This window comes from Leucopleurus acutus (assembly GCF_964270905.1).
Source record: "Leucopleurus acutus genome assembly, chromosome: 12".
NCBI classification, from domain to species: Eukaryota; Metazoa; Chordata; class Mammalia; order Artiodactyla; family Delphinidae; genus Leucopleurus; species Leucopleurus acutus.
Genome location: NC_139154.1, coordinates 58,136,065 through 58,150,425, shown reverse-complemented (window position 1 = coordinate 58,150,425; position 14,361 = coordinate 58,136,065). Strand labels below are relative to the sequence as shown.

The 14,361-nt window shown below is 42.8% G+C and overlaps 1 protein-coding gene across 2 annotated transcripts; it reads right to left on the bottom strand.

The window, feature by feature from the left end:
* Positions 1-7,533: 7,533 nt before the first annotated feature.
* GEMIN6 (gem nuclear organelle associated protein 6) lies at positions 7,534-12,623 on the bottom strand. 2 transcript variants are annotated; one of them, XM_082851475.1, is made up of 3 exons: positions 11,979-12,623; positions 11,241-11,384; positions 7,534-8,359 (listed from the first exon to the last, which is right to left on the bottom strand). In XM_082851475.1, exons 2-3 carry the CDS (start codon positions 11,363-11,365, stop codon positions 7,984-7,986), a joined length of 501 nt encoding a protein of 166 aa, XP_082707601.1. In that variant the 5' UTR covers positions 11,366-11,384; positions 11,979-12,623; the 3' UTR covers positions 7,534-7,983. The 2 variants fall into 2 exon arrangements, with proteins under 2 accessions (XP_082707601.1, XP_082707600.1); XM_082851474.1 differs by having other exon boundaries at positions 11,241-12,623.
* Positions 12,624-14,361: the final 1,738 nt, after the last annotated feature.

The window sequence follows — 14,361 nt, the reverse complement described above, 5'->3', positions numbered from 1 at the left end:
ACACAATAGGATATTGTCCTAAATATTCTATAAGTGAATAAATTTAAGTAGAAGGAGCCAGACACAGACTATATGTTGTATGAGTCCATTTATAGAAATGTACAAAAAAATCAAATCCACAGGTACAGAAAGTAGATTAGTGATTGCCTGGAGCTGAGGGCGGGAATGGGAATTGACTGCAAATGGGACAAGGGATCTTGTGGGGATGGTGGAAATGTTTAAAAAATTAGATTGTGATGATGGCTGCACAACTCTGTAAATTTACTAAAAAAAAAAGTCACTGAATTATACACTTAAGGTGGATGAATTTTATGTTAATACCTCAATAAAGCTTTTAGAAATATGTATGAAGATGCCTTTGATTAGGAAGAAAAAAATAATTACAGTGGAGAAATCTGACGAACACCACCTAAACCAAGTAATCACAGTTAACATCACCAAATATGGGACAAATCAACATCATATGCCTCCTGATAATGATGCACTGAGAAGAACACACTATCATTTCCAGGGTACTCCCACCCAAAAAAATGCATACCGTATTGGATCATTCGGAAACAGACAAACCTGAATTATGGGATATTCCACAAAACAACCAGCCTCTATTCAAAACCATCAACGTCATGAAAGTCAAAGTAAGATTGAGGAGCTACTCCAGAGTAAAGGAAACTAAAGGCACATAATAACTGAATGTAATACATGATCCAAGTAAGTCTTTTTTTGATACAGTGGACACTGAACAATAGGCAAAATCTGGATGTCTGTATTACATCATCCTACTGTATCAATGTTAGTTTCCTGATTCTGATAACTGTACCGTGGTTATTTAAGAAAATGTCCTCATATTTCCATCATGTCCACAATTTATTCTCAAACAGTTCAGGGAGAAAAATGAACACACTCATACACGTGCACAAAAAATGCAAATGTGGTAAGATGTTAGCATCTGCTGGCTAGGGATATATGACAATTCTTTGTCCTGTTCTCGCAAATTTTCTGTAAATGTGAAATTAGCTCAAAATAAGTTAGAAGCAATGCATGTATAATTACAGTTGCTCATTAACATATATAGCCATGTAGTAAAAATTAGAAACACAAACTGATGACAAGATAAGTATGGGGGAAATAACTTTTTGAAAACGAAGATTAAAAAAAAAATAAAGATGTGAATCAAACAGTTCCCATACTGGAAACACATGGAAAAATGCTAATAAATACAAATTAAAGCAACTTTAAAACACCATTTTATGTTCAGTTGTCAAAATTAAACAAAATATTAATACTCTAAGGGTGTAATGAAATTTGTATACACATTATTGTTCTTGTTGATGTAAAGCAGCATAAAATATTTAAAGAAGAAAAACCTACGTGTATTCATACTCTTTCACACAGTACTTTCATTTCTAAGCACTAGCTTTCGATAATAGCAATAAAGACATATTCATGAAGATATTTTTTAGCACCATAATCTATGATAGCAAAATGAACAAATGTTGGGACATCCCTGGTGGCACAGTGGTTAAAACTCCGTGCTCCCAATACAGGGAGCCCGGGTTCAATCCCTGGTCAGGGAACTAGATCCCACATGCATGCTGCAACTAAGAGTTTGCATGCCACAACTAAGGAGCCTGCCTGCTGCAACTAAGACCTGGTACGACCAATTTTTTTTAAAAAAAAAAGAACAAATGTCAAAAATCTAAGGAAATGTTTTAGTAAGTTGTAGTCCAACAACACAATAGTCTTAAATATTAAAATTATGAAAACTACAGAAACAGAAAACTAAACTGTATACATTGATTACAGTTATGTAGACTTTTAAAGGATTCTACAGTAACATGCAAAAGTAAAAAGCATGTTTGGGTAATGGTATAATTTTTTTAATAGAAATCCTTTAATGTCTGAAAAATCAAAACCAGTTGTATAATAATAAAGGCAAGAAAAGCTGTTGGAGGTAATGGATATGTTTAGGGCATAGATTGTGGGGATGGTTTCATGGGTGTATGCTTATCTCCAACTCATCAAGTTATATACGCTAAATAGGTAGCTTTTGTATGTTATTCTTACCTCAGTGGTTTAAAAAAAAAAGATTGTATTTGGTAGTGGAAGCAATTAAGTATGTTTAATTATAGTCCTTCACTGTTCCGATTTCTCCCCAAATTTATAGTAATCCATAGCCTTGACCCTAGTATTCTAGAGTCTACTTCAAGAAGCAGCATGAAAACTCCACCAGTTCTCAAGTAAAACTGCGAATGCTTTAAATTTCATTAATTTTATTGAAAACAATTCATGGAAAAAATCAATTTCAGCCATAACATTTGGAAGAAGGTGGAGAGTTTTAGGAAATCAGATGAACAATGGGATAGCAAGATACACCACAGAGGCTGGAAAGTTTGCTCCAAGATCAAAAGATACTCAGTGAAAGTCCTAACCACCTTTTGTTCTGAGAAGTATCATTCACACCAGCTGTGCTCAAGGACTGCCCTGGCTACCGCCTCCAGCTGGCAGAGCCAGCTTTGGGGAAGGATCTCCCTCCGGGAATCTGGAACCAGAGGAGGGATCAGAAACAGGTGAGTTAACTCCTAGGGAGAATCTGAGCCGAGGGACTGGCTGGCCCAGCTCCCTAAGCAGGCAGGTTTCCATAGCAGAGCCAGATCATGTACCCTTCTTTAGCACTCAGGTTTTGTTCGCAAGGCAAATTTTTAAACAAATCAGATGACTCAGTTGCCAAGAAAGTCTCTGTCCCCAGCTCACTAGTCTGACAGCAAATAAATCCACCAACACCAGCGCACCTGTCCCTAGGTCAAGGTTCACTCCTGACCAAACACTGGATAATTTCCTACAGGTCTTCTTTCAAGGCCTCCCTCATTTTGCCGGAATCCTTGCCATTTAAATTTGTTTTTAGGGGCTTCCCTGGTGCCGCAGTGGTTGAGAGTCCGCCTGCCGATGCAGGGGACACGGGTTCATGCCCCGGAGCAGCTAGGCCCCTGAGCCATGGCCGCTGAGCCTGCGCGTCCAAAGCCTGTGCTCCGCAACGGGAGAGGCCACAACAGTGAGAGGCCCGCGTACCGCAAAAAATAAAAATAAATAAATAAATAGATAAAGAAATTTCTTTTTATTCCCTGTCCCCTATCTGCTGTCCAAGGACATTCCAGGGCTTGAGGGGAAAGGCTATGACCTAAATTTCACTTTTAAGATTATGGAACTTTACAAAGTTGTGAGGGAAGGCCTTTCTGTTCCCCAAAGCTTCTAAACTGCTTTTGCAAGTGTGATCTGGAACTGGTAGCACTACCATTATCTGGGAGTTTGTTATAAATGCAAGTTCCTGGCCCCTTACTGAATCAGAATCAATTGCTGAGACCTACTCCCAATGTGTTAAACAAGCCCTCCAGCTGATTCTGATGCTTGCAAAAGTGCAAGAACCACTGGGTTACATCCTGTTATTAGACAACTATGCAGGAAAGTAACAGCTATGTTATCAAACTGCTTTCAAAGACCCCCTAAAACCTGAATATTTTGAAGTATTTCTTCCAAAAATACCACAAGATTCTTTTTGTATGGATGACAGGGGACATAAGTCCACCTTGACCCCTGGCAGACCAGGCTAGTTCAAGGATCTCCTAGGGAAAACCTAGGAGAGAGCCATATCTTTCTGTAAATACAAACCATATCGTTTCTGTCAATATTCAACTCTGCCACTAAGGCTCAAAAGCAGCCACAGACAATACACAGACCAGTGGGTATGACTGTGTTCCAATAACATTTTAATAAATGGAGGCAGTAGCCTGGATTTGTCCCCATGGCCTGAAGTTTGCTACCCCTGTCCTAGGGAATAAGCTGCTTGGGGTTTTAATCTGATGAACCCTGGGGTCAATGTAGACATTCCCCTGAAAAGACCCCACAGGCATGCAAGCCATGTAGTTGCCCAGCTTTGAGTCCAAAGAGAGAGCCCGGAAACAGCAACAGAGACATCAATGGTTTAATAGATGGGGATCTTACACATCTGAAGCAAAGTCCTGGAGCGACACCCTCACTGTGCATGGCAGACGGCGAGCAGGACATGGTAGCAGTCTTTGCTACACAGGGGAGGAGGCTACCATTTATAGGGGGAATTGACGTCAGGGTGGCTCATCAGTTACCAGGGAAACCAGCAGCTGAGACCCATCCCTTGCAGCCCCTCAGGTTAATGACCAACAGGAGGGCAGATGTTTCCCTTTAATAAACTAGCAGGTGGAGCCATTCTGGACTAAGGCTTAGAACAATCACTGGCGGTGGCAGGGGGCGAGCACGTCCAGGTGAGCAGGGTGTAGGCGCAGCAGGGACTGGTCACACAGGGCATGTACAGAGAGCAAGAGAACAGCCACCTTGAGCCATCTGACCACACGCTCCACCCCTACACACCCTGCACGACCCTTACCATCTGGGTCAGCCCCTCTTATGCGATATTCCTGGGGTCAGGTACCTAGAGGGGCACTGCAGCCCAAATACCACACATGCAGTACACACAATAGCAGCCGAAGAGTATCAAGAGTGCAAGACGTGGGCAAACTTTGAGGCCAGGCACTTTATCCCGTCAATTTTTCATGGAAATCCTGAGGAGGACATTTTGCTGTAGATCCAGCAATCAAACTCATTTCACAGTGAGGCCACTGTTATCACCCAGTCCGCGAACAGATTACCTCTGCTCGGACCAGGGACAAAATGTAATAAATGTTTAACAGGCACAGGAGATCGTGACCATTAACGAAAATACAAGCAGTAACAGCATTCTCAGGTAACACCACCCCTGCCTGTGATTTTTGTTCTGGCCTGCAGTGCCATTCCACCTGTCCACCCTCAGTGTCCATAGCCAGTGCCAATACAGGCAAGGTGTAGAACAGACCTCGAGGTTAATATAATGGGGCCTTCCTCCAGTAGGGGCCTGGGTTAATTACCTTAGTAGTGGTAGGTGGGGCGGGTAGAAGACAGGTGAAATCTGTAAGTCCCTTTCTAATCCTATTCCCCACAGGGCAGCAAACCCAAACCATGGGGGACTTACCTGCCAGTCCCAGAGCCATTTATTTTATTTATTTTTATTTTTTTTAATTTTTTTGCAGTACGCGGGCCTCTCACTGCTGTGGCCTCTCCCGTTGCGGAGCACAGGCTCCGGACGTGCAGGCTCAGCAGCCATGGCTCACGGGCCCAGCTGCTCCGCGGCATCTGGGATCCTCCTGGACTGGGGCACGAACCCGTGTCCCCTGCATTTGTAGGTGGGCTCTCAACCACTGCGCCACCAGGGAAGCCCCAGAGTCATTTATTTTATAATGTGTTCCCCTGGAGGTAGATCCTGTGGCGGGGGCAAACGTGAATTATCACCCTGACCAGTAGTTGGCAATGGTCCCTGCAGTGGTTAACAGGTGAACTCCAATGGTGCTGACTAGTTGATTCTGGGTTAACATGGAGTAAGCACTGAGACGACTGCTCCTGGGATCTTCAGTTATAGTTCGTAGGGCCTGAGTTAGCCTCCCAGTCCACACAGAGAGCGGTTTTCCCGTCTCAGCTGTAGTCCACTCATCCTTTCAACTAGCCTGCTAGCAGTGGGGGTGCAGGGTAGGTAGAAATGACAGTGTGTCATTTCATTGGCCCATTTCTGAATTTCATGGCCAGTAAAGTGGATTCCTTGGTTGCTATCCATGTCCACAGAGGTCCTATATGTCACACACAGCTGTTCTAGACCCTGAATAGTGGTTTTTACATTGCTCCAGGACTCGAGTAGGCCTTTTATGTCTTCCACCTGTTATAACTCTCTGTAGACTGCGTATAGCTACTGTTCCATCACACTGCATCACTGCTTTGCCCCCTTCCATAGCTGGGAACAGAAGCCCAAGGGTACTCTTATTATTTTGCCGTTGCCATAGGCCTGAACCAAACCCTTCCAGGTAACTGGCCATGTCCAATTCACAAACCTGTCCCTAAGTTAATACCCCTAAAGCCTGTCTGTAGTTGTTTAAGGGTGGTAGGTTGGGGGTGTACTTGCCCTTTGTGGATAATTCAGGTCCTGACGTTTTGTCTGTATTCACCAGCCATCCCCGTGCAGTCAGATGAGCCACGAGCATAGCGCTGCTACTTTTAAACTCAAAAGAGACTTGAGTGGGCAGAGACTAACTGGTGGCGGAGTGGTTGAGGGTCCGCCTGCCGATGCAGGGGACGCGGGCTCGAGCCCCGGTCTGAGAAGATCCCATGCCGCAGAGCGGCGGGGCCCGTGAGCCATGGCCGCTGAGCCTGCGCGTCCGGAGCCTGTGCTCTACAACGGGAGAGGCCACAACAGTGAGAGGCCCGCGTACCGCAAAAAAACACAAAAAAACAAAAAACAGACTGAGTTTAACAGGATATCATCAATACAATGGAAGAGAAAAAACACCTTTCACGGTAGTCAGCTGCCACAGGGCTCCACATGTTAGTGGGCGGCCACCTTGGGATCACCCCCCGACTCCCCACTGCCTCCCGCAACTTTCCGTCCCCGTCCTTCCTTCGCTACATCTTGGCACTCACGGGAGTTCCCTAGGCCTCCTGGCTGGGTTGTGAATTGTTGGGCTGCACCTCGCAGGTCTGCAAGCCTTGTGGATGACCAGCCTCGAGGCCAAAGAAAGAGCCCAGTGACAGCGCCAGCTTATTGGACAGGGCACCTTACACGTCCGAAGCAAGATCCTGGAGAAACACCTCCACCGTGCGGGGCACACCGCAAGCGAGACGCAGCAGCCTTCACTACTGGGAGGAGCAGGAAGCTACCTTTTACAGGGGGAACTGACGTCAGGGTGGCTCATCAGTTACCGGGGAAACCAGCAGATGAGACCCAACCCTACAGCCCCTCAGGTTAACTAGCATCATGGGGGCAGGTGTTTCCCTTTAATAAACTAGCAGGTGGAGCTGTTCTGGCCTAAGGACCAGAACAATCACTGGCTGCGGCAGGGGGCAAGCACATTCATGTGAGTAGGGTGTAGGCGCAGCAGGGACTGGTCACGCCAAGAGCAAGAGAACAGCCATCTTGAGTGGCATGACCATACAACCCCCAAACTAACAATCTGAGGTGCTTTTGTAGGCCAGAAACCTCCCTGACTGGCTTCCAAGGGGTAGAATCAGATGTAGTTAAGTGTACTTCCTGCACTGTCTCCCCTCAGTGAAGCCTGACAAGGGGAATAGAGACTGTAGGAAAAAAGCACTGTGACCCAGAAGCCTGGGCTGAACCCATCAGGCAAAAGAACTGGGTTGAGCTCAGCAGCAGAATACCTGTCACACTTACCTCTTTCCTCAGAGATATCAGCCAGTGCTCACTTTTTAAGGCTTTGAGAGTTTATAAGGTTTATGTGTTAAGATTTTACCAAAACGTTCAAGTTTCAACCAAAAAAAAGAATATATTCTGATTCAAATGCTATAACATCATTACATCAAAAAATTTTTTAAAATAAACGTTTTAAAACAGACACATCTAGTTAGTGCAAGGGATGTAACAAGACTGTGATTTTACCTTAGCATTTATATTGAATCTAACATGTTGCATCTTTTTCACATACATTTCTTGCCTAACAGAAAGGGAGGTGTGGGCTTCCCCGGTGGCACAGTGGTTGAGAGTCTGCCTGCCGATGCAGGGGACACAGGTTCGTGCCCCGGTCCGGGAAGATCCCACATGCCGCGGAGTGGCTGGGCCCGTGAGCCATGGCCGCTGAGCCTGCGCGTCCGGAGCCTGTGCTCCGCAACGGGAGAGGCCACAACAGTGAGAGGCCTGCGTACCGCCAAAAAAAAAAAAAAAAAGAAATGGAGGTGTATCCCCATCAAAAGGAAAGGCTCTTATAATTCTGATGTCCCTATGTTAATTTTATTTGTGATGTCATCCTTGCCCAGTTCACTTATTAGCACTGATAATCCCCATCTTTGATTTTACCAAAAACAACAAAGAATTTTCAAAAAATGAAGTCTTATTTCAATCAGTGCATCCATAGTTTTGGCCTCTCACTGGGAAGCTGCAAGGTGTCCTTGAATAAGATCCTGAACACGGGACAAAATAATTTCATTAGAACTGTTGCAATTTTCTGGACCATATGGTGGATCTATAGTCAAGACCCCAGCCACACAGAGAGTCCTTCGTGAATCTCCCTCTTCAGTGATGGGGATGTGGTTCTTCTCCAGCCATTTCTTCAGGCTGTTCTTTCTCTTTTCCAGATCCTCAGGGCTGTACGCCTTACAGTCTCCAGACATGAACAAATCCATCAGCTTCTCTCTCACGCTATGGTCCCCTTCATTCAAAATTTCAACAGTCTGCACAGCATGTCCCATAATTCCGGTCACAGACATGCTGCCATCTTCAAGGAAGTTCACAAGGACAATACTTTGGAGGAAAAGTAAGTTCAGAGCACAGTTGCAAAAGAAAAACCAAAAGGCCTATAAAACTATGGAAGAAGCAGTGAAATGAGAGTCAGCATCAACCCCCAACAGGTCACTAGAACAACAGGGAATGCTCTTCCCCGTTTTAAATTACTCCTCTCACCACCAAATGTTTTCACTTGTTCAATACGAATTCTCTGATGGTCCTAAACATCTAAGGCTTTTGTCCAGCCTAAAGCTAATCATTGTGGGATGTCATTAAAGCATTACTTAAAGAGTTATGAATGCTTTAAATGTGTATTAGGAAAGAAGATAGGGTACAGATTTAACTTTTAGAGTTAAAAAGCAACTGAATAACTCTCCTTCAGAGCAGACCAAAGAAAATAACACAGCACAAAATTAATGAGAGAGAAAACAAAAGAGTATGCAACTAGAGACTGTCATACTAAGTGAAGGAAGTTCAGAAAGAGAAAGACAAATACCATATGATATCACTTTTATGTGGAATCTAAAACATGGCACAAATGAACCTATCTACAACACAGAAACAGGGAATTCCCTGGTGGTCCAGTGGTTAGGACTCTGTGCTTTCACTGCCAAGCACATGGGTTCGATCCCTGGTTGGGGAACTAAGATCCGTAAGCCACCTGGCGTGGCCAAAAAAACAAACAAACAAACAGGAAAACAAAAAAACACAGAAACAGACTCATAGCCATAAAGAACAGACTTGTGGTTGCCAAGGCAGAGGGGGAGAGGGACAGGGATGGACTGGGAGTTTGGGGTTGGTAGATGCAAACTATTACATTTGGAATGGATAAACAACAAGGTCCTAAGGTATAGCACAGGGAACTATACTCAATATCCTGTGATAAACCATAACGAAAAAGAATATAAAAAAGAATGTATATATGTGTATAACTGAGTCACCTTGTTGTACAGCAGAGATTGACACAATATTGTAAATCAACTATACTTCAATTAAAAAAAGTCAAAAAAAAAAAAAAAGTCAATAAGGATCATCAAAGCCAAAAGCTGGTTCTCTGAAAAGGATATATAAATTTCACAAAACTCAGGCAAGATTAATAAAAAGAGAAAGAAGGCACATATAAATAATATTAGGAATAAGGTAGCGAAAGTTAATAGTATAAAATATTAAGAACAAATTTAGGTAAATAATTTTGAAACTGAAAACAGAAAACTTCCTAGAAAATATAAATTTCTACTACTGACTCAAAAAAAGAGAGAGAGAGAGAATGTAAATAGTCCTATAATCTTTTTTAAAAAACCTGAAATAACCAGTTTAAAATCTTCCCATGGAGGGGGAAAAAAAGGCCCAGACAATTTTACCAGGAAGTTCTATAAAATTTTCAAGGACCAGACATTTCTAATCCAACCAAATTCTCCTATGGACTATAAAAGGGAGACTATGCCTTAACTCATTTAATGAGGCTAATATAACCTTGAGACCAAAAGCAGAAAAGAACAGGATTAAAAAATAAAACTATAAGCTAATCTCACTCATGAATACAAATGGAAAAATCCTAACTAAAATATGATATGATATGGTGTATGACATGATGTGATGCAATGTGACGTGATGTGAATTTCATTTCTGTGGTACTTTTCCCAAAAACCTATAACCCCAGTCTATGAGAAAACATCACAGGGAATTTCCTGGCAGGCCAGTGGTTAGGACTCTGCGCTTTCACTGCCGAGGGCCCGCATTCATTCCCTCGTTAGAGAACTAAGATCCCGCAAGCCATACGACACAGCCAAAAAAAAAAAAAGAAATCATCACACAAACCCAAATTGAGAGATATTCTATAAAATACCTCACCAGGACACTTCAAAAGTGTCAGGGTCATGAAAAACAAGTAAAGACTGAAAAACTGTCACATATCAGAGAAGACTAAGGAGACAGGATGCCTATATGTAATGTAGGACCTTGGACTGGATTCCAGAACAGAAAAAGGCCATTAGTGGAAAAATTGATAAAATCCAAATGATTGTAGTTTAGTGAGTGTAAATTTTTAATTCCAACAAATGTTTGACAGTTGTGTAAACTGTTAACATTAGGGGAAGCTGGGTATATAGGTACTCTCTGTACTTTCTTTGCAATTTTTCTGTAAATCTAAAATCATTCCAAAATAAAGTGTGTGGATCACCACCTTTAAAGTTGCCTTGCAAAAAATAAATCTGATCCTAATCAAACCTCTAGTTATGAATACCAGTTTACAGGAAATACGAAGGATAAAAGAACATGTTAAACTATGCCATGATAAATGCAATGAGCTAAATCCAGAGTGTGTTGAATTCTATAGACAAATGATTCCATTTCTTCAACAAATAAATGACATGGAAAACCAAAGAGAAAGTACAGTTATAGATTAAGATTCTTCAGAGACATATCAACAAATTGATACGCTTAAAAAGATACATTGGAGACAAACAGGAAAATCTGAACTCAAACTAGGAATTAGCTAATATTAAAGTTATTATTACTTTTGCTAGGTGTTATAATGGTATTGTGGTTACATTTATTAGAGTCCGAATCTGCTAAGAGATATATTGAAGGATTTATGAACAAAATTATGTCTGTAATTGGCTTTAAAATATTTGGAAGGGGGAATAAGATTAGTGTTCATTATACTACTCTCTTCACATTTGTGTATATTTGAAATTTTCCAATAAAATGTAATATAAAAGGAGTGTCCCATTTCTACGAACTTGGCTGGTCTGACACAAATCTATAATTAGAACAATACTTAGCTTCAAAGGAAATTAAATTCTTATGTGGGAATAATTAGCCTTTCATTTATCTGCTTTCTTAGTATGGATGTAACAGTGCAAAGGGGTGATTTCTGGGAAGCAGGACCCATACTCACTTGGTAGAGACTGGGTCTATGGTTAAAACCCATCCTTTATACTCCTTCTCACTGGCTGTCACTCTGACTTCTTTGTAAGTGTAATCTTGCCATTCTAAGGGGCCTTTCTTCATCCATTCATTCATGGTTGCCAGCTGGCTAGATCTAAAACAACCACCAGTTCGGATTAATATATATGTTCCACCCAGGCAAATGTCTTACTCCAATCTCCATTCTAGAGGTAGAGAACACCTGCAATTTGCCTCAAGTTCCATATCAGAAAGACAGTTAAATTTTACTATTCAGTCTGAAAGCCACGGGGACATCGAGTTGCCGCGGGTCCCAGTCTGGGATAACTTATCTGGCACACTCCTATTTCACCTCCCAATCCCACTCCAGATCGCCTTCACGCTGGCTTTGATCTCCAGTCTACAGATGCTCAAATCCTTGAACTCTACTCTCCTTCCATCAAAGGAGCTCACGCCACACGACTCTTAGCCAAAAATGAAAAAGAAAACTCCTCTGATATCCACCCACTCCCTCTCTGGCTCTGTGTCTCCGCTGGATCCCGCCAGGGAGAGGCCCCCGGATCTCTGACACTTTTCATCTTAAAATTTGTTTGGAGGATGCGTAAACGAAGGGGCAGCAGCTAAGGCTCTAGAGCTGATGCCCTGGCGTAACCCGAAGCCGCATGATACTTTGAGCTGTACTCAAGCCAGGTGATACTTAGCGTGTAATCCTGACAAATGAGAAAAATACCAGTTAAATCTCCTAGCACCGCCAGGTCCTCAGCAGCCGCGTTGGAAGGAAGGAGTCTCTTGAGCCGAGCCTGCCGGAGTCCAGCGTGCTTTGCGCCGTGTCGTCACTTCCTTCCCCCAGAATTCTCTGTTTTGTAGTCCGTGGCCTTGGTCACAACTCGAGGTCTGAGAGTCCCGAGGCCTGGGGTGATGAAATTGGGGTTCAGGGTGTGGAGCGGGGCTAAGATTTTTTGTAATAATAATAATATTTCTTGTTCGCTGGGGTCCGCCTTTCACTGCCACATTGTACATTTCAAGATAAAAATTTTAAGAGGGAAGACTCGTGCCACCTCTTCCTTGACAGTGGAAGTGGAATTCCGCTTTTGCCATGAACCCTCCAGGTAAATCCTAAAGCTCTAGAAGTGTGAGGTGACAGTGCCTTGGAGAAGAGCCACAGAACCAATGTATTTCTTCTTTGGCCTGTGTAAGGCAATTAAGATGCCCACTCTTTTGGGATGTGCCTTTGGTACAGTCCTGAGGGTGTGCAGGAGCTGGAAAGAAAAGCGTAGGATTGGGTTGAAAAAACGCAGGAGTGGAAAAGTGCAAGAGACTCGCTTCCACCACAGATTTCTGGTCACTGGAGTACTTCGTTGGCTTCTGGCATGGTCCAGAATTTTTTCCGGACTATGATCCTGAAAAATGGTACAAGGTGGTAAATGCTGATTGAATTCCTGCAAATGTGAACACGAAGGGAAATTGACAAAAACTGAGTTAGAGGACTGTCAAACCACGGAACAGAAAACACCGACAGTTAATCCGCTTTACCCTTGCTACTTGGGATTTGAGTTGCATATAATACTTGAAGTTTTTGTTTCTTAATGTCATCGTTTCAAAAATCCTTCCCCAAACCTTCACTCATTGAATGATTGGCTTATGATATTAATGTGGCTTTCATAGATTAGATTTTGACATCTAATCTACAAAATCTAATTTATCAGTTAAAGTCCTCTATAGATCTACAAAGAGGTAATATAAATAGCAGTTATCATTGTTATGGTACTGTGAAGTAAAATATTTGAACTCATAAAAATTCAGTCTAGGGCTTCCCTGGTGGCACAGTGGTTGAGAGTCCGCCTGCCGATGCAGGGGACGCGGGTTCGTGCCCCGGTCCGGGAAGATCCCACATGCCGCGGAGCGGCTGGGCCCATGAGCCATGGCCACTGAGCCTGCGCCCGGAGCCTGTGCTCCGCAACGGGAGAGGCCACAACAGTGAGAGGCCCGCGTACCGCAAAAAAAAAAAAAAAAATTAGTCTAAAAGAGATACAACCAATTTGTGACAATTGGTCATTTGCATTTTAAGCCTACTATCTATACTGCAGAATGAAAGACTTTGGCCTTTGTTTTCTACAGGTAAAAGCTAGCCTCAAGCTTAAAGTTACCCCCTGTAAAGCAATGAGTGAGACAGGGCCATTTCCCTCCCTTCTCTCCCCTCTTCCTTTAGGCTCCTAAGTAAACTAAAGTCTCATTCCCAGTATCCACTGATACAAATCACTGACTTCTAACAGAATGAGTCCAGCGCATTACCTTATACAAGTTCTCAGAAAGACCCTCTCCTGCAGCCTGTCCTCACTGAGTTCAGAGAGTGCGGCACTTCCTTTCCCTGGTCAACTCCTGCTCTTGGTACCCCTGGAGCCTCCCTCATCTCCAGTTGATGTCCCTTCTCTCACATTCTCTACTCTTCTCCCTCTCTTTCCCCACCCACTCCATCCATCTCCTTCCTAAGATCTACCTCTCTCTCAAACCTTCACATTTAACCCTTTCCTCTGCCAAGACCAAAATTGCTTATTTTAGATTTTGGAGCACATTTCGTTTAGTAAGAAAGACATTCTAAAGAAACTTTTCTTAAATTCCCTGAGGAAAATCAGAAGTTAAAAACATTGTCAATAGTCTTATGCTGTTTACTTTATCATAGTGCAAAGATAAACCTGCCCTGCCCTGGCTAAACTATCACAAATTTCAGTTCACAGTGTTGAGTCTTAAAAGTAGGTAAAAAATGAAGTGGGGGTGGGAGTGGTAATTTACTGAGTATATTTCATGAAAGGTAAGGTCAGAAGAAAATAACCCTGGTCATTTTCGCCCAAGATTTTTTTAGTTTTCTTGCTTTCTCATTCATTCAATAAATAGAACCCATTAGAAATATCCATTCTTTATCTCTGTTTATTCATCAAGCATATATTGTGTACATATACATGCTACGCTTTCTGTTGAGAACTAGGAATTAATAAACTAATTGTAAGAATGTTTTGCCTTTGGGGAGTTGATAATGTCTTCTTGTACTTGTAACCAAGTAAGCTAGCATTCTACCTGGAGGTGGTAGTAAATGTGAAGGGGTGGGGAAGGCATTC